At 29.8% G+C, this 18,467-nt stretch overlaps 2 protein-coding genes across 4 annotated transcripts; both read left to right on the forward strand.

The window, feature by feature from the left end:
- The first annotated feature begins 794 nt into the window (after positions 1–794).
- LOC126836392 (sister chromatid cohesion protein PDS5 homolog B-like) lies at positions 795–12,932 on the forward strand. 3 transcript variants are annotated; one of them, XR_007685319.1, is made up of 22 exons: positions 795–1,354; positions 1,707–1,817; positions 3,789–3,989; positions 4,100–4,284; positions 4,363–4,570; positions 4,648–5,154; positions 5,504–5,802; positions 5,868–6,049; positions 6,116–6,285; positions 6,355–6,459; positions 7,035–7,176; positions 7,242–7,393; positions 7,662–7,787; positions 8,526–8,630; positions 8,685–8,942; positions 9,004–9,226; positions 9,958–10,226; positions 10,682–10,852; positions 11,092–11,202; positions 11,778–11,804; positions 11,874–12,017; positions 12,810–12,932. XR_007685319.1 is itself a non-coding variant. In XM_050569733.1 (21 exons), exons 2-21 carry the CDS (start codon positions 1,734–1,736, stop codon positions 11,961–11,963), a joined length of 3,615 nt encoding a protein of 1,204 aa, XP_050425690.1. In that variant the 5' UTR covers positions 795–1,354; positions 1,707–1,733; the 3' UTR covers positions 11,964–12,104. The 3 variants fall into 3 exon arrangements, 1 of the variants encoding a protein (XP_050425690.1); XR_007685320.1 differs by lacking the exon at positions 11,778–11,804; XM_050569733.1 differs by lacking the exon at positions 12,810–12,932 and having other exon boundaries at positions 11,874–12,104.
- Positions 12,933–16,515: 3,583 nt separating this feature from the next.
- On the forward strand, positions 16,516–18,045 carry LOC126837002 (uncharacterized). The gene is made up of 2 exons (XM_050570726.1): positions 16,516–16,722; positions 17,149–18,045. The coding sequence occupies exon 2, from the start codon at positions 17,278–17,280 to the stop codon at positions 18,043–18,045; it is 768 nt and encodes a 255-aa protein (XP_050426683.1). The 5' UTR covers positions 16,516–16,722; positions 17,149–17,277.
- Positions 18,046–18,467: the final 422 nt, after the last annotated feature.

Raw genomic sequence — 18,467 nt, forward strand, 5'->3', positions numbered from 1 at the left:
TGAGAAAATAATTTAAGCGTTACAATTTTATAATATAATATTTTATATTTAATATTTAGCTGTAGAACAATAATGTTAATCCAGCAATATGTACATGTGTCCTACATCGTTTTAATGTAGCATAAGCAAAATTACATCAATTGTGTTTACTCTTAAAGGCAAACGAAAAGAATATCGCGGGTGGTTACTTCCTCGACCGTTTTTAAAAGGGAATTAATGTACTTCGTAATTTGTATTGTTATTTAAAGTACGTCCCACGATCACGTTGTCTTATATATTTCTGTGTACATTACAATAATTGTTTTTGAAGACTTAACACTTTTTTAATTTTTAAGCGTTACCTTTTACCTTATTCATTAAACGTCTTTTCGGTGCATTTCTAAATAGAGCCACTGGGGCAACTATAAACGATCATTTACTGGATACAGTCCTTAATCAGCGTGTCTTACGTTCGCTAATAAGGGTGAACCGATACTTGACGTAGGCCCTAGGAGTTTTATTGTGTGTTTATTGTGCTTATTGGGAAATAATCGACTTTGGGGTCTACAATCACAGCATATTCTGCGCTACAATAGTAAAAAACCGTCACCACAACAATAATTATCATGTAACGCACCCGATACCTATTTTTGATAACAAATAACGGTGGCGCGCGTTTAAAATAATAATAATAATAATAGTAATAATAATGATAACATGCGCTCGTATTTATTATCAATACGGCACACGATCAACAGCTGCTGCGGTCTGTAGGCTGGTTAAAACCGCTTTGAAACAAAATATTATACATTATACAATGTAAAAGTATATATAAAGTATATATATTATACTATCCGTCATTTCGAAAACCTCAAACTTGACATGCGCCGATATCACGGTGATCATATTATCATCATCATTCGGCGTTGCCTAGCAAACTGCAGACGTGAAACGACCAATGGCGTCTGCGGGTAGCATCCCTTATTGACTTTTATGTTTTTTTTTTTAATTTTAGTATGCCGTCTGAAGTTTGAACTGGATCAATAATCCGTGTTCTGGTAGGTACATTTCATGTTGCTCAGTAGTGCGTCTCCAATGTTGCCTGTTGAACTCGGTCGATACGCAAAAATGGTCGCCGATTGTGATAATGGTGAAATCTGACTGAAAACGGTTATTTGACTTTCGCTTGTAGAGCTTTTTTTGTTTTTCCAACCGCATTGTCGTACGCATCGTTTAAAATCGTCATCGAAGTACACGTAAAAAATAACCAACTACGTGTGACAGTATTATTGTTTGTTTTCATTCGCGTTTCGCTCGTCCAAGCTAATATTAGACATCACGTTTCGTTCAACAATCGATTGCTTTGCATAATCAGGTACTGTGTTATTATTTATATTTATTACATATTGTATACATATGTGCTACATATTTATTACATATTGTAAATAATTTGAAAAATTAATCATAAGAAGGTGATTTAAGCACAATATACTTTAATGATGTTATAGCGAATATTAGAAAGAGAATTGCCGTTTATTTTAAGTCGACGCAGAATTTATTATCAATAATAAAATAATATAAAATACTTACGTTTAGCAGCTAATTCGATAGTACAACATTTAAATATTGAATCTTAGTAAATTTGAGTAGCAGTATTTGAATAGCAGTTGTGTTGTACGTTAGGTAAGCTGTGCTCACATAAATTATTATAATTTTTTTTTTTTTAGATAATTACTGAAGAGACATATTTTAAAATGGAACAATACATCAATTACCCTCCGGGATGTCGTCCAGTGACCAGTGATCTTGGATCCGATGAACTTATTCGACGTCTTAAAGTATGATTCTATTTATATATTCGTTTGTAGGATTATCTATGTGTTTAATCTAACAAGGCATATATTTATTTTACTGGACACCCTTTTTTAATTATTAAATTTTTTCGTAGGGAGTCGATTTACATATAATTTTATTAGTTTACATTTTTTCACAGTATTCATTTTAAAAGAGATTTTTTTGCAAAGTTTTCCCTGTTCTAACAAACTAACTAATTGAGCGTAGGCGTGTAAAATGGTTATTGGCCTGCCCGTCTTGGTCGGTTTTTTTTCACTACAAAAATTAGTATAATATTATAATTTTGGAAATTTATACTTAACGAATTGGAAATAAAGTGTTATTTTTAATTGTGAATTGTGTGCCTGAATACATCTGCATGGTGCCGCAGCTTCTGACTTCCACACTCGTCGCCTACTGTAATATATGCCGAAAAGTTCTAAATTCAAGTAGCTATTATCTTTGAGTTAGAGGAGTCCGCCAACTTTAGACCTCAGATTCGTAATCGGTGTAAAAAAACACAAGATTCCAATAAATTCTCAAAAAAAAAAAAAAAAGCCTCAAAACATATTATTAATGTGCTTTTGAATTTTGTTATTTTAAAGTTGCAAAATGTATACACATTCTATTAAAAAAATGGGCTGTATTTGTACACATGCTGAAAGGTCTGTCACAAGTACGTGTATAGTATTTCGAAGTAATTACACTGTCATGATTATTGTGCTGCGCCATTTAATTTTATATTTAATTCAGTAAGGTAGAAAAGTTTTTCATCAGGCTGTAACCTTACATATTATTTGCTGTCCTCCTTTCTTTAACAATTTCGCCAAACATAATATCTAGGTGATTTGTGATTCATTAATTTTTGTATTTGAAACTTAATGTCTTCCTGGGTTAATTCTAGGTACTCCTCTTCATTATAAATTTGGTTATATAAGAAAACTTCTTCTGTTTGTACACATATCTGTAGTTTGTCAAAGTACTGGTCTCAGTTTTTTGCTAATTTTCGTCAGTGATTATTGATCTATTGTCGTTTTTAGATATACCTATTCTAAAATAATGACATTTGAATTGGCCAAAATAATTAATCATGTATGTTAAATAAAGAAAATGTTCTGTATAGAACATAATACAAATATTAAAACATAAACATATTATTTACGAATGAAAAAGTAAAAACAAAAACTTATCATTATTATTAGGGGTAAGTATAGAAAATATGGCAAGCGCTGTAATCTATACTTCCAAAATTGACGATACGCTGGTTCCAAACCAGTCTATGACAGCAAAATAGTTTTTTTTGTTTTGATTGATGTGAAGTTAATTTTCTTGTTAATTCAACAATCACTGAAGTATGACTTTTAGGTTTTCTGATTATAAATTGTAATATTGGAGGAGAGTGGTTGAATGGGTAAGGCGATGATGTATTAGCGCTCACTGATAAAAATGTAATATTAGTTAAAAATAATTTGTACTCTTTTAAACTAATAATAATAATAATGATAATAAATATTATAATATCATATTTATATTATAATATAATACATTTTATATTAATAAAGACCTCTTAAATATGAATGTCGAAAGTACGCCTCGCTTTCCCACAGTTAATTTTGTTGGAAGTCTTGACTCCCCGAGTAGGGTATAAGCTAACTAGATGTTGCAAAATTCGCCCCTCCCCTTTATCCTTCTAAAATCAGTAACTAACTAGCAATCAAATATTCAAATTATTGGTGTGTACCAGAGCTATATAGATTGGTTAACAGGTAATTTCCATTGGGACCAAATCTGGCTTAAAAATTGCTTGACAGTGCGTAAGCATTCACCGAATGCTTACACACTGTCAAGCAGAAAGCTAATAATCAAATTACACGTGTACGCCAGAGCGCTTTATCGCACAATCAATTATTGACGCATTGTCAATATTGAGATTAAAATTTATACAAATAATGTGTATTTTCTTAAATTTTTTGTAGATATTAGCTCATACCTTTCAAAACATGGCTCAAAATGAAGCCATGTGTCAGCAGTATGTACCATTAACTATATATTTAGTGCAAGATTTTTTTCTAAAACATCCCAGTAAAGATGTTCAGCTCTTAACGGCCTGCTGTATTGCGGATGTTCTTAGAATTTTTGCGCCTGAAGCTCCTTACACAAACCCAGAACAAGTGAAGGTATGTAGTGTGTTTTGTACAAATTATTTATTAAAACATTACTTTGTACAACAAAATATACAATTTTGAATAAACGGGTTTTCACAAGATATATTTTTCTATTGATATAGGGCATATTTATGTTCCTGATTAAACAACTCGGTGGTTTGAAAGATCCCAAAAATCCAGCATTCAAACGCTATTTTTATTTATTGGAAAATTTAGCATATGTTAAATCTTTCAATATGTGCTTTGATTTAGAGGATTGTCAAGAAATATTTTGTAAACTATTCTCTCTTTTATTCCAAATCATTAAGTAAGATAATAAAATTATATTTATATCAGTCAACATTCACTTTTAATGATTATATTAATACAAAAAATCTTTTTTTAGCGATGAACATTCAGCCAAAGTAAAAGTATTTATGTTAGATATATTGTGTCCTCTTATAATGGAATCCGACGTCATTTCCAATGAACTTCTTGATATTATTTTAATCAATATCGTGGAGCCTAACAAATCGCATAGAAAAAATACTTATTCATTGGTCAAAGATCTTATTATTAAATGTTCAGACTCTCTAGAACCTTACATTCAAGCGGTTAGTTGTTACACTTGTTATAATAATTTAATTATAATAAAATAAACTTTCTTACACATTTTTCAATACTTTTACAGTTCTTTAACCAAAGTCTTATGCTAGGCCAGAATGAAAAAAATCTTGCGATAAATTCAAAAACCTATGATCTCATATATGAATTGAACAAAATAAGTAAATCTATATTGTTAGCAGTTTTACCACTGCTCGAATGCAAGTTAAAGTCCACAGTAGAGCAAGAACGATCAGATACTATTGCTTTGTTAGCATCAATGTTTTCTGAGAAAGAATCTAATATTGCTCGCCGTTATAATATTTTATGGCATGCCTTTCTTAGTCGATTTAATGATTTATCCATAAACATTAGAATTAAGTGTGTTCAATGTGCCATGCAAATATTAGTGAACCAGTCTTATTGTCGCCCAGATTTGATAGAAGCATTGCGTCTACGAAGTTTTGATCATGATATGAACGTACGGTATGAAACTATATTGGCTATTGTATCAACAGCTAAAACTGATTTTGAATCCATTGCCGAAAATGAAGAACTTTTTTTAATGGTTAAAGATAGAATGTGTGATAAAAAGGTATGTTGACATCTTTTTGATAGTTAAAAGGTGTTTGGTGTGAGCGCTAAATTAATTTAATAGCGACAAAGAAGAAAAAAAAACTGAATGCATTAGTTATTCGGTTGAATTAACAAAATATAGAGAACATTTTTTCTATAATATAAGGATTTTGTGCCACTAATATATAAATTAAAACGATATAAAATTGTTATATTAACTTTTTTTGTTCTCCATAAAATAATGAAAAATTTAGCATACACCAAGTATTCTTTAAATCATTTATGTATCAAATTTTATTTTATATTTAAGAAATTAATTTTATTATACAAATATTTCTGATTAATTTTCTATATTTAAAACTTTTTAGTTTAAAATTAGAAGAGAAGCAGTCCTCGGCCTGGCGTATATCTACAAAACTTACCTTAATGGACCAGAAATTCCAAATGCAACTAAGAAAGCTTTTTCTTGGATCAAAGACAAAATATTGCATGGTTACTACAGGAATTGCTTGGAAGACAAGTTGTTGGTAGAACAAATTGTCAATTCCTCATTGGTTCCTTATCAACTGCCACCTGACGTCAAAATGAAAAGGCTCTATCATTTGTATGGGACTGTCGATGAATACGCAAAAAAGGCTTTTATAGAAATACAAAAAAATCAAATGCTGTAAAATCAAATAAATTTACATTTCGTCCATATAATATTATTAAATTTACTACTATTGATTTTAGGATTCGATCTTATTTAAAAGAATTTGTTAACATTCACAAAAAGGCAGATCATGACAATAAAGAACTGGAAATTCAAACGAGTATTAAATTATTAACCCGATATTTACCCGAACCAGTCAAGGCAAATGAATTCATTAACAAATTTTCTCAACAGTTACGTAGTGATGCTAATTTATTGAATTGTAAGTAACTGTAACTGTATAGTAATCCTTAATATATTTAGAATTATTTAAACTTTTCATTTTAAGACATGGACATTATTGTCAAACAAACTTCAAGCACGGCTGAAGTAGCAAATGCTTTCAATTTTTTGTTGAAAAAACTTGGGAAACCCAATACGACTAATGTTTATTACAACACATTAAAAGCCCTTTTAGAACGAGCATTGTCTGTCATGATTGATTCTCAATCGTTAAAGGTTTGATTTGTTAATTTGTATGTAATAATAGCACCATTATAGAGACTTTTTAACATTTGTTCTATTTAGGTACTATTTATTCACGTAGAAAATTGTTTGAATGCAGGACACATGGTAGACGAACTTGGTTTGCATCCTGGAACCGCAGGATACAAAGGCCTAGAACTACTCAATGTAAGTACGCTTCTAAAATATGTGTATGGTATCCCACGAGGTTTTACTAATCATATTTTCTTAATAGTGTTGTGAATTTTAAGTTTTTTCTTTACATGCTAATAACTTTAAAATGTTTATTTTAAACTTTTGTTGTAAAAAATGTTTGGTAACTCTTTACATAAATATATTTAGTCTATCGATAGTAGAATAGTGATTAAATAGTAGTTGCATATAAAAAATTTTCATTTCAAAATTTAACTCTTACGGATGTGTCGTGGGGTCAAAAAGACTGGGGTAATTAATTTACCGTAAATGATAATCGAACTGGGATTAAAATAAAAATACCAGTTATTAAGTTAGAAGAGTAACTTTTCCCGAATGGACCAATAATTTCACACCCTTGGAATAATAAAATATTTTTGTTCTATAGAAAATAACTGGTCGAAAAAAAAATTAACTTTTACTTTTTTGTTTTCAATGATTGTCAGAAAACATATAGTTTTAGAACAATTTTTTTTGTGTTAGCAGTTAGAGCGAAGTGTGAACTTTATACTTTATTCTGTATAAATAATACATATTTTATGTTATGTTAGGTACTGTCAAACACGTTTGCTTGTCATTTTTATCATCCAGATATTTTAGACAAACTAATACATTTGTTACATTATGATGATGTATGTATTACTACTCAAGTACTTACTGTTCTCACTACAATTGGAAAATACAGTGCACTTGGTAATGTATACCTAAATGACAATGATTAATTGGATTTTAAATTTGTTTTATATTACATTTAACAGGTGATAGCTGTCCAGAATTAACTGAAAAACTTACACCAATGTGTGAAGTCTTTTCAATTAAAGGAACACCCAAACAAGCTAAATGCGCAATTCGATGTTTGTTTGTCAATGTTTATAAATCAAAGACTAACGTTTTTGATAATATTGTGGAGGTAAGAAGTGAATAAAATAAATAAATGTATGTCTAAATCATAATTAATATCTTTTGGAAATCGAGTTTTAATCAGGATGCACAAACCATAAAACAAATTAGGGGTTGATAAACATGATGATTTACAAACACTACTGTAATTTTATCAGTCAACTTGATAAATACAAATGTTTGATTGATTTCTCACTCATTTTTAGTTAATAGTTTTGTTTTTTCTATAGCAAATGTAACAATCAAATTTAAATTATAAATTTTGTTGTATTATTTAGAAAACTCAACTCAATTTGACGCCCGAATCAGAATATTACGAAACTGCAATAGTAGCTTTTGGTCATCTTGCTTTAAACGTGGTTGACAAATACAGTGCTCTGTTCAGTAATATAATATCAAAAAAGGTAATTTAGTTTTAAGACGTTTTGTTGATTTTTTGACATGGAGTTAATTTAATTTAGTATTGTTAGTTTATGTCAGTGTAATAAATTGTAATATTTAATAAGTAATAGATAATTATTAACTAGTATAACGATGGCAGCGCTGCTTTTTCCCTTAAATGTATTTTAGGTACTGTAACAGGTACTTTCGATAACATGTTACCACTTGCCTTAATATGCTAAATAAACATTATAAAGTGAGACAATAGGTAGGGGACAGTTGATACATACGAGACTATTCACCAACAGCATGAAACCCTAATCAGTTGAACTTTTACCTTCCATGGACCGCGATCGACTTAAAATAATATTGTCAACTTTTTGTCACGACCTTTAACCTTTGAGAGTTACCTCATTTATAAAATCGACAAAGAGGACTAAACAGGCAAGCTCGTTGCAATTTTCTTTATGCCCTGATTTCTGTTGGTTTTTTTTTTCTCTCCGGGAGAGACCTCAGTTCTCAAGGAAAAGGCTCGTTACAGTATAATATTATATGGTTGACTAAAATAAAGACTAACAAAAAAACGAGCTCAGGCCAAAATAAAATAAGTATTTAAAAAAATAATTATTTTATACTTTACTCTGAAATGGTATCTCGCCGAATAGACCACATTAAAATAGTTTTTGCTGAAATGGCCACGAATTAATGGAAAAGTAGATTTTAGCGTGTTTTTTTATGCAAATATACTTGTTTCAAAACAGATTGTCAGGGAATTATTGGCTACAGAAATTACCCATATTGTCACGTGTGATGATGATGATGATTGGTGTCAAGAAAATAGGCTACCCAAAGAAACTAAATGTAGAGTAAGTTGGTCAATTTCAAATTAGTATTATGTCATTAATTTCACATATTTTTAGGTTGAAGGTATTAAAGCTTTAGCTAGATGGGTCGTTGGTTTGAAAAATGACAAACAGTGTGCTCGAAAGACTTTTAGAATATTCTCTGTTCTTCTTTCTAAAAATGGTGATTTGATGGAATCTGGAATGTTAACTAAACCTGAATTAGCTTGGTTACGATTACAAGCGGGATGTGCAATGTTGAAAATTTGTGAGCAAAAAGAAATTGGTGATCAATACACAGCCGAGCAATTCTTTTTACTCTCTCGACTAATGACGGTATTTCATAATGATTTAATATTAATCAAAAGTGTATTACATGTCTTTCTTTATTTAATAGGATGAGGTCTTAAAAGTCCGAGAAATTTTCGCTGAAAAACTTCACAAGGGTCTAGGACGTGGTTCACCATTTAAATGTCTACCATTAGATTTTATGGGAATGTATGTTTTTGGTGGTCTTGAAACCGATAAAAATTTAAAAACTAAAATTTATGGATACCTTTTAAAAGACACAAGTAGAAGACAAGAGTACATAAAAATCTTAACTCAAAAAACAACCACATGTAAGCTAGTTTTTTTATTTGTTTTATAATGTTTTAATTGTATAATAGTGTAGCATTTTTTAATACAGACATTTTATAAAATACAATTTTTTTCTTCTAAAGGTCGTATCATACAAAATTTTAATTTTACTTACATACTTATATATTTAGTATGTCTTTAAGCTTATTTTTCTTAAAATAACTTTACTATAGTTTTATCTTAATATATTCTTTAATTTATACGAAGTACTAATATACAGAATAATAAATTTAATTTGATTATTTATTTGTGATAAAGTCCCATCATCGTGATAACTTATATTCTCTAACAATGTGACTATCTATTTAACTTCAAAGCAAATGATTCAGTATTTAGGGTTCTATTTACCAAACGGTAATTTCTACTGGTTAGTTACCCACAAACCAGAGTTGCTTATATATATATATATATATATATATATATATATATATATATATATATATTTTAAATTCATCCGATTTAACGCTGTAAATAACTTCTATTATAAATTCAATATATTTTCTTTAAATACATTTTTATTTTACTGATTCAAGTAGAATGTTATTTTAAATATATATATTTTTTTTATTACAATTGTATTAGATTTTATTATTTAAATGATGCCCAGGTTTGGGTATTCAATGTTTGTTTTTCTTCCCCTCTCCCTTTTGTATACCTACATTTGAAATGCTTATTAATCCTTATTGTAATGTATGTTTTACTTTTTGTTTAGGCTCTGTAGATAGAGCAATGGAGCAACTACCTCATATATTACCAGATTATATGGTGTTGTTTGCAATATCCATTTTGACTCATTCGCCAGTGTACACAGATTGTAAAGATATTAAAATCTTGACATTGATGCAACAGTGTCTGTGGTTTATACTTGAACCACTAATTACTAAAAATGACTCTTATAACTATGGGTTTTACAAAGCAATGTTGGAAAAGTTGAAATGTTACGTAGACGCAGTAGATCCAACAAATGAAGCTATTAACACGGTAATATAAAATCAATTATTTATCAACTTGTGTAATTCTTATTATTTTATGATGTGTTATTTCAAAAAATTAATTAAGAATTAGGAATAATATCCATTGTTATTCACATATACATCTGAACATTTTCTACTAAGACCATCGAATTAAGAGAAATGGTCATATTTTCTCAACACAAAAGAGACATTGTCCAAAGAGGATACCTAATTACAGATTTAAAATTTGTTTCGAATAAATTATTGAAATCAAAGTTAAAATATGGTGATATTTGATTTTAGGAAAAAAAATATTTATGTTACCACGTTATTCTTTCAATGATGCTAAGTCAACTGGTTTATATCTATTTAGATACCTTATGAAAATATATGTCTTTGGTTTTTACTCAAAAACCTTTAAAATAGAATAAAAATTTAATATTTTTAGTTTGGTTATTACATTGTTTTTTTGTTTTTGTTTAGAAAATGTGGACACTTTGCGATTTGACAATGAATGTTGTGGTGACACACACTACCACTTTTGAATCCGCTCCATTATCTGAAATAAAAATATCGTCAATGTTCTATAAACGCCATGAAGACTCATTGTTTACAAACATCAAAGTTTATCTACCTGAACAATTTCAAATACAAGTATGTTTTAATCAGAAGTACTTGAATAATAATTGTAATTATTAATTGTTATTACAAAATTGACGGTTGAGAATACTAATTTTTTCATGTATTACAAATTTTAAGTTAAAAAGTATTTTTACATTTTTAATGAATTATTAATAATTTTCTAATAACTATTAATATTATGCTACTGAATTGTTTACAACAAATTCCAATATTTATATAAAATATTATTTATTTGTTGTTTGTTTAATTAGCAAGTAAATAATGACGGCAGGAAAATTAAACTGTCAGCGTTGAGGACTCCCAAAACGCGAGTTCAAAAGCATGATCGTCAAGCTGAACAATCACAAAATTCCACAGTTGTGGTTAGTTTACAACATTTGTATATTTACTAATAATTTAGTTTTCTTTTTAGCTTCGATACGGAGTAGAGAACGTATTGTTTTTACAATGTGTTTTGTATAATTTTGTTATTTTTAAAAAACATTATTATGCCGCTAAACGGATTTCTTTATGTGGTAACTGTAAATCAGAAATCGTACTTACCCGTAAGGTATTTTTTTGAGGCAAAAAGTTACCCGTACGATATTTTTTTGAGGCAAAAATTTAAAAAGACTTCTCCTCTCCCTAAAATCGAGAAGAAAATTCCAAAAATGTATACATTGTCTCTAAAAATTACGGCGCTCTTTAAATTTTTAAAAAGTAGTTCAATTAGTAGTATATTTGTATGGAATATTTTTTAGACAAAATATTATCAATATGTGTTAACAAATAAAATAAAATATCATTAACCATTTCCCCCAGAATGGATAGAAACTTCTTCTTTATTTCAGTTTTATTTGGTTATTTCATACAGTATGCGATAATTTTTTTTTAATTATTCACTAAGATTTACATTAACTATGATTTCTTGTATTAAATTCGTACATTTTTTTTTTAGAATAAAAATAATAACACCTTCATAGAAGTAAGTGTAGTAGACTACAGCTAAACAGGTAATTATTTTTTGAAACTATTAACTGTCTTATTTTAATAGGCCAGTGACGACGAAGAAAAAATTACTCCACAGTCAAAACGCAGACGTACATGTAAACCATGCACAACATGCAACAACAATATTGAATGATTTGAACCCTTTGAGTTTTGTAGTATCCTATTATTTATATATTTATCATTTTTAGTAAGTATGCAGTAGTATATTGTAATATTTTACAATTTTTACTATAACCTATAACTTAGGGGCTAACAATGTGTCTCAAGCCATTAATTACTGTACCAAAATTACAAAAAATAAATTATTTTATTTCAATTTTTAAAAAAAAAATGTTTAGTTAAAAGCTAGCTTTTAATATTTAGTTTTATTTTTGTTTGAAATTTTACGCGAGTGGAGTGGCAGTTTCTCCTATAAATATTCAAATTGTTGTTTAACAATTAAAAATTGCTTTAACAAAAAGGGTCGTTTATTGTAAAAATGATACAACTCCAGATTTTTTAAATGTTTTGTATATTTTTGCTTAAAGAATGGCATTTAATCATATCTTTTGTTATAAAAAGGAAGCAACTTCAATAAATGCAGAAATAATTAAAAAATATCAACACTAAATGAATACTTGTATTTGTTTTCCTACACATTATTTACAAAAAGCGCGTTATTCAAAATTTAAATTACAAGGAGACAATTCACTTTTACAATGAACGACACAAATAACCCTTTTTTGACTATTTTCATACTTCTACAAATTAAGCTTTGAACTTTAAAAAAAAAAAATTGTGTTACGTCAACAAAGAGAATATTAATATGAATTTAGAAAAACAGAACTAAAATCCTCGATTCTAAATTAAATCTACCCAATTTCCATTAAACTTTGTCAACATTTGAGTTATAAACCTCCCTTCTCCGTTTAAAGCTAATGTGCAATGTACTTAATTATTTTTGATATAGTAATTTATTTATCTATAATTTGTTTTACAGAAAAGAGAATGTTGTTTTTATTCGAATCAATCATAGTTAAGGTGTTAACGGTTTAAAAATTAACTAATTTATATTATGTTATAATAAAAAAAAAAAAGTGTTGAAATATTTATTAATTTTGTTACCTACTATTTCTGTTTATTTTTTAAATTTATATTTTTAATAATTACGTTTTATTTAAAGAATTTTTTATTAAAACAATTTTGACGTTTACCCTATGTATGAAACAATACTATAATATTATGTGTTTTACTAATTATACTTTCTTGTCAATGACAGCGTGTATCATTGTTTTTTTTTATATTTAATCTCCCTAGCTACCTACTACAATTCTATCTGCTTCTTAACAAGTGTGATATAATAATGACATATTATTAATTTGAATTGAAGGGTGTCCTGCTTTCTATTAAGAACTGACATATTTCTATTCAATACAAACGTAAATTCGTGTGACCTGTTATATGTGAAGTAACTGCAATCAAATTAAGCAGTTTAGATTTTAAACTTTCCATAGAAATGTTTTAGTTTTAGCACTTTATAAAGATAAATATAAAAGTATAGCTATTTTTACGAAAAATATTGCCTTATTTGGTTCCAGCAAACTCTATTTCACTCAAATTATGTTCTTACACAATAGTTATATTGTGCACAATACACATTAGTTTGATTAAAAGTTGTTGAGATTAAACTAGTGTTAGAAATGTAAAGTACCTATTCATGGCAAACATGGCAAACTTTTTTTTCGAAATTTTAACAAATGTACACGTTTAAAGAAATATTTTGACCTTGTTTTTTGTCGTTGCCCAATTTTGCTGTAAATTACCTATTTAAACTTGCAACTGACTAAATGCTAGCAGTTGAAAAAAGTATAATTTATATTTTCAAAAGTACAGGTCATATTTCTTATGCAATGTCAGATTACAAATTTAAAAAATCGAGGAACCATTTTTTAATGTTCAAAAATTCAACAATATACGAGGTGAAAAATTCAAATGGTTTACTTATATGCGAGTGAAATTTTTAATTTTCAAATATTCCCACGCCATTTACAATAATTGTTACAGATATAGTTTGTATGTGTGTACTTTTTATTTAATTATTCACAATCCGTAAGTTCGTGTTACGTGTATTCTTTATTCTAAGCCTATGCCATTAAGTATATTTAAGATTATGATTTAATCTACAATACATTTTTTCGTTGAAACTCAAACGTGTGTCACCGTGGTCGTTAACGAGTGAAATAATTACTTTTCACGTTAAAATAAACATTAAAAAATTGCAAGAGCAAATTGTAAGCAGAGTTCGTGCAGATAACAAAAATACCTATTTAACATGAATCGTGTATACTTAATATTAATTGTTACTACTATATTTAATATTATTATGGTCTGCTCGTTGACCTTATATTGTAGTATAAATCCTATGCTAGCTGGTGTACTACTTTGGTCTTAGGTATGACGATGTAGGCGTTTATGCAGAATTATACTTATACCCATGGAAGCAACGCTTTCGAGATTTGCTCGTCTGACAAATTCATGGAACAATAAATGATTGATGCCAATAATTACAGCTCTTAGATACGCGGGTACCTACTCCGAATTAAATTTAGTTTACTATTTGTTCTCCGTACAAAATGTATATACACTTTACACACCCTATCAGTAATAATATTACTTTTTTCTCTCCAAAGTTTTTTATGATTCAACTAAATAAATGATGAGAGACACATTTATTAAACTTGTAAGTATACTTGGAAAACCCTACTTGATAATCGCCTGTTGACAACAGACGACCGTCCGCGAACAGCAGCAGCCTTTTTTTTTGCTCTAAGTTAAAAGTATAATACCTAACGTCTTATTCTCAGATACCATGTAATATCTGATTTATTTGACAATGATCTAAAGAATAATACTTACTTCGGCTGTAGGTACAGAGTACAAAATATATTTTTGACGTTATCGGTAAAAATTAAAAAAATCCTTTACGTTTTCTCGAACATCATAAATCGTAAGACGTCTTAAGCGGTCTTGACGTTGTGTCAATTCTTTGAAGAAACCAAATGATGTTGGAAATTTACTGTGCAATTCTTCAATATATCTATTCTAGACCATTAATAATATTGATTGCGTGGGGACCGCTTTATACCTACCTACTTAGTTAGGACTTGCCCGCCCTTGCGCACGATTACCCAAAACGCACTTCAATCCTTAGTAAGTACCCACGTACTTGCTCATAAATCATAATCATAATTATTATTTGAAATCTCGGTGTATGATTTTATTGCTACTCTCTTAAGTAGCAATTAATATAAGTACCCATAACGAGGGGAAAATTATCACCATCGGTATAAATGCGACGACCGGCCGACGTGTATTTTTTTTTGGCGCGTGACTACCCAATCAAAATTAGGCAGTAATGCAATTAATTTTGTTTTTTTTCAAATCGAACCGATAGCTGTTGTTAAGTATCGGAATCGATAAGACAAACGCATATGGTAGGTATAAAGTCGGTCACAAAATCACGATCTGTACCAGTTGTGCGGTTATGTGAATTCGCTCGGCAATTGGTACACCTTAAAGGTAACGTACGCTCGTTTTGTTTTAAACACTGTTATACCATTACTATTATAATATTGCAAACAAAAAAAAAATATATATATATATATATATATATAAGCTGAGTTGTTTTGACTAAATTAAAAATTTTAACGTAATTAATTTGCACTCGGTAATATTGGAGCAAGCAGGAAACAATCTCTAAAGGTGGTGCAATCCTCCTGGTATTTACTACTATGGTACTTTATAATACTTATACTCTATAATACCTACTTTATATTTTATTAAAGTTAGAAAAATATTATTTTATTTATTAAAATGATACATTTTAATATTTTAATAAAATTTTGCTTTTTTTTAAATAGGTATTGAATAGGTGGTACTGGTTAATTATACATAGTAAATATGTTCCAATATTCCCGGTGTATCCCAATTATTTAAAAGTCGATTTAGCTAAAAAAAATGATATGGTCTACATTTTTAGTTAAAAGAAATTTAAAGAGAAAACTGTTTGAAAATTAACAAGTTATAAACGAGTCCGGGTTAGGTCACGATACAATATTTATTGTGTAAGTCCCATTAATTTAGGAATTGTTACATATGTAACAATTTATTGTTACACTAAAACACCAATCTTGCGTGAAAAACTTAAAACTAGAGTATCAAAAACACGTTCATAGTGGTAATTTACTTATAATATTCGGCTCAAAGGAAAAGACGGCCCAGATTAAGCCAATAGACTTATAAAATTCGTTTTAGAAAAATTGGTCTTGCAACTTTTGGCATCTTAGTATTGCAAACAGCAAAATATTGTTTGTTATAAAAGTCTTTCCCGTCTGGTGTTGCTGAAGTATATCAAACTACAGATACATACTTATAAATATAGAATTATACTTGGTATATTAATTAATTTATACAACCTAAAATCAATTGTATTTCATTTATCATTCATAACTCTGAGATCCACGCCTGGGTATCAATCATACAACTTAAGAATAGTTGAAATGTTTAAAGTGATATAAGTGATACCACTTTGTGGTATGTTAATGGTAGTACATTAATTAGTCTGAACAAAAATGTTGTCATTATTTTGTAAATCAGAAATAATGTAACATAAATGTGTGTTTATTTGTTAATAAAAACAGAAAATGAATGCGGTTGAACGCCTGTGGAACGCACTTGTCGTTACTCTTTGGACATTAGCTACACTAGGCGTAGCAGTTCAAGATGTTTACGAATTTAACATAAAACAATTGTACACATGTTATTTAATTGGACCATCGTGCAAAATACTGAGGTACAAAAATTGCACTTATACCACAAACAAATTGGGCGACAGCAACTTTTACTATAGTGAGGTAATTAATATGTATTTCTACTGTTGCTCACAATACTCGAGTGTTTTTATTAAAACATAATAAAATATTTGTCAAAAATATTTATTCTGCTTGTTGGCTAATTTTATTTGTTATGCCGGACATTTTATTATATGACTTTTTCGGGTTTGTTTCCAATACCCAGATTACTCACAATGAATGTCTTTATTTGCTTATAATATATATTTTGCAATCCGATTACGAGCAACTAAGAATAACACGGGAGTTAAGTGTTAACCGAATAACATGTCTATATTTTAAACATTTTAAATCCGGTGGGGGGGAGGAAGATAAAAATAGCGGGCAAGTAAAATTACTTAATTCAGTTGTTAATTTGTGCTATTTTTTAGTTGAATTAAAATCGTTTGTAGACTCCGTTGCACCTATCTGACTTATAGTTTTTTACAGGAAGACTTCGAATCGCCCAACGGTGCTAATCTACTACACCTAAACAAACACCTTAGTTTGTGCCGTGACACGAATTCTTCTTTTACGTGTGCCTACGGTAAGAAAAAATCAGAACTAGAACTGTTTTGCATGAAGAGAACTTTCCCGCCGTTTATTGACGAGGCATGGCCTACTACGCCAAAATGGAGTTGGCCATGGGAAAATAAAGAACCTCAAATTTCATCCACCGAGAACCCAGACTATGGTGATTATAGTAACCCTGAAACCGATGGTGGAGGAGACTATGGCGACCCTGACCCCGATAATGGAGAAGACTATGGCGACCCTGAAACAGATTATGGAGGAGGCTTATACCCTACCAACCCTGGCACCAAACCGAAACCGTCAAAACGTCCCCATAACAAACCTAGTCTCGGTAACGGAGGCGGCTTATTTCCTACCGACCCTAACATCAAACCGAAACCGTCAAAATATCCCCACATCAACCCAAGACCCGGTAATGGAGGCGGATTTTACCCTATCGGCCCTGACACCAAACCGAAACCGTCAAAATATCCCCAGATTAACCCTAGACCCGGTAATGGAGGCGGCTTATACCCTACCGACCCTGACACCAAACCGAAGCCGCCAAAATATCCCCAGATCAACCCTAGACCCGGTAATGGAGGCGGCTTGTACCCTACTGACCCTGAAGGCAACCCGAACCAAACTCCACCAGGGCCACAACCTTCACCACCATTTGTTCCAGCGAATAATTGTCGTCCGTGCTTACCCGGAATAGGTGACCCGGCAGACCGTGAGATTTGGGTGGGAACGTTTGTTCGTTATAAACCAGGCATGAATTTAGATTTACAACAACAGTGTCAACCAAATTTTAACTTTTACACCCCAACATAAAGTACTCTTCCTGAAGACTTGGATGTAAATTCCGGAATGCTATAAATATTAGACAATTTAGTAGCCTAAAATTTATCTGTATACTACAATTGAACTAAAAATAATATAATAAGAATACAGTTTATAATCTATCAAGCCTTATTTAATTGTAATTTTACGGTAACTTTTGATTCCACGGTATTTTGTTTCACATAACCGATCATTTTTTGTTGGATACGAGCACCTGTTTGAGGTCCACACATTTATAAAAACGTTTCGTTTCCTAATTACCACATTATTTACTTATTCGCTATAACCTACCATGATGGTCCATGTCTTTTACCGGTTGTCTCGTTACAGACACGTACCCTTGAATCATCGGCTACAAAATGTATTATTGCTTTTACAATAAATTTATAATGACGATATTATTGTTTTTATTT

The sequence above is a fragment of the Adelges cooleyi genome, unplaced genomic scaffold, assembly GCF_023614345.1.
Source record: "Adelges cooleyi isolate 19-005CV unplaced genomic scaffold, UGA_ACOO_1.1 ACOO_flye_CR_arks_rails_tigmint_CR_PRNA_247, whole genome shotgun sequence".
In the NCBI taxonomy this organism is placed as follows: Eukaryota; Metazoa; Arthropoda; class Insecta; order Hemiptera; family Adelgidae; genus Adelges; species Adelges cooleyi.

Coding starts and splice junctions, on each gene's coding strand:
- LOC126836392 (XM_050569733.1), top strand. CDS start 1,734: ATGGAACAATACATCAATTACCCTCCGGGATGTCGTCCAGTGACCAGT. Junction 5,155..5,503: donor ATAGAATGTGTGATAAAAAG/GTATGTTGACAT, acceptor AAAACTTTTTAG/TTTAAAATTAGAAGAGAAGC. Junction 7,788..8,525: donor GTAATATAATATCAAAAAAG/GTAATTTAGTTT, acceptor GTTTCAAAACAG/ATTGTCAGGGAATTATTGGC.
- LOC126837002 (XM_050570726.1), top strand. CDS start 17,278: ATGAAGAGAACTTTCCCGCCGTTTATTGACGAGGCATGGCCTACTACG.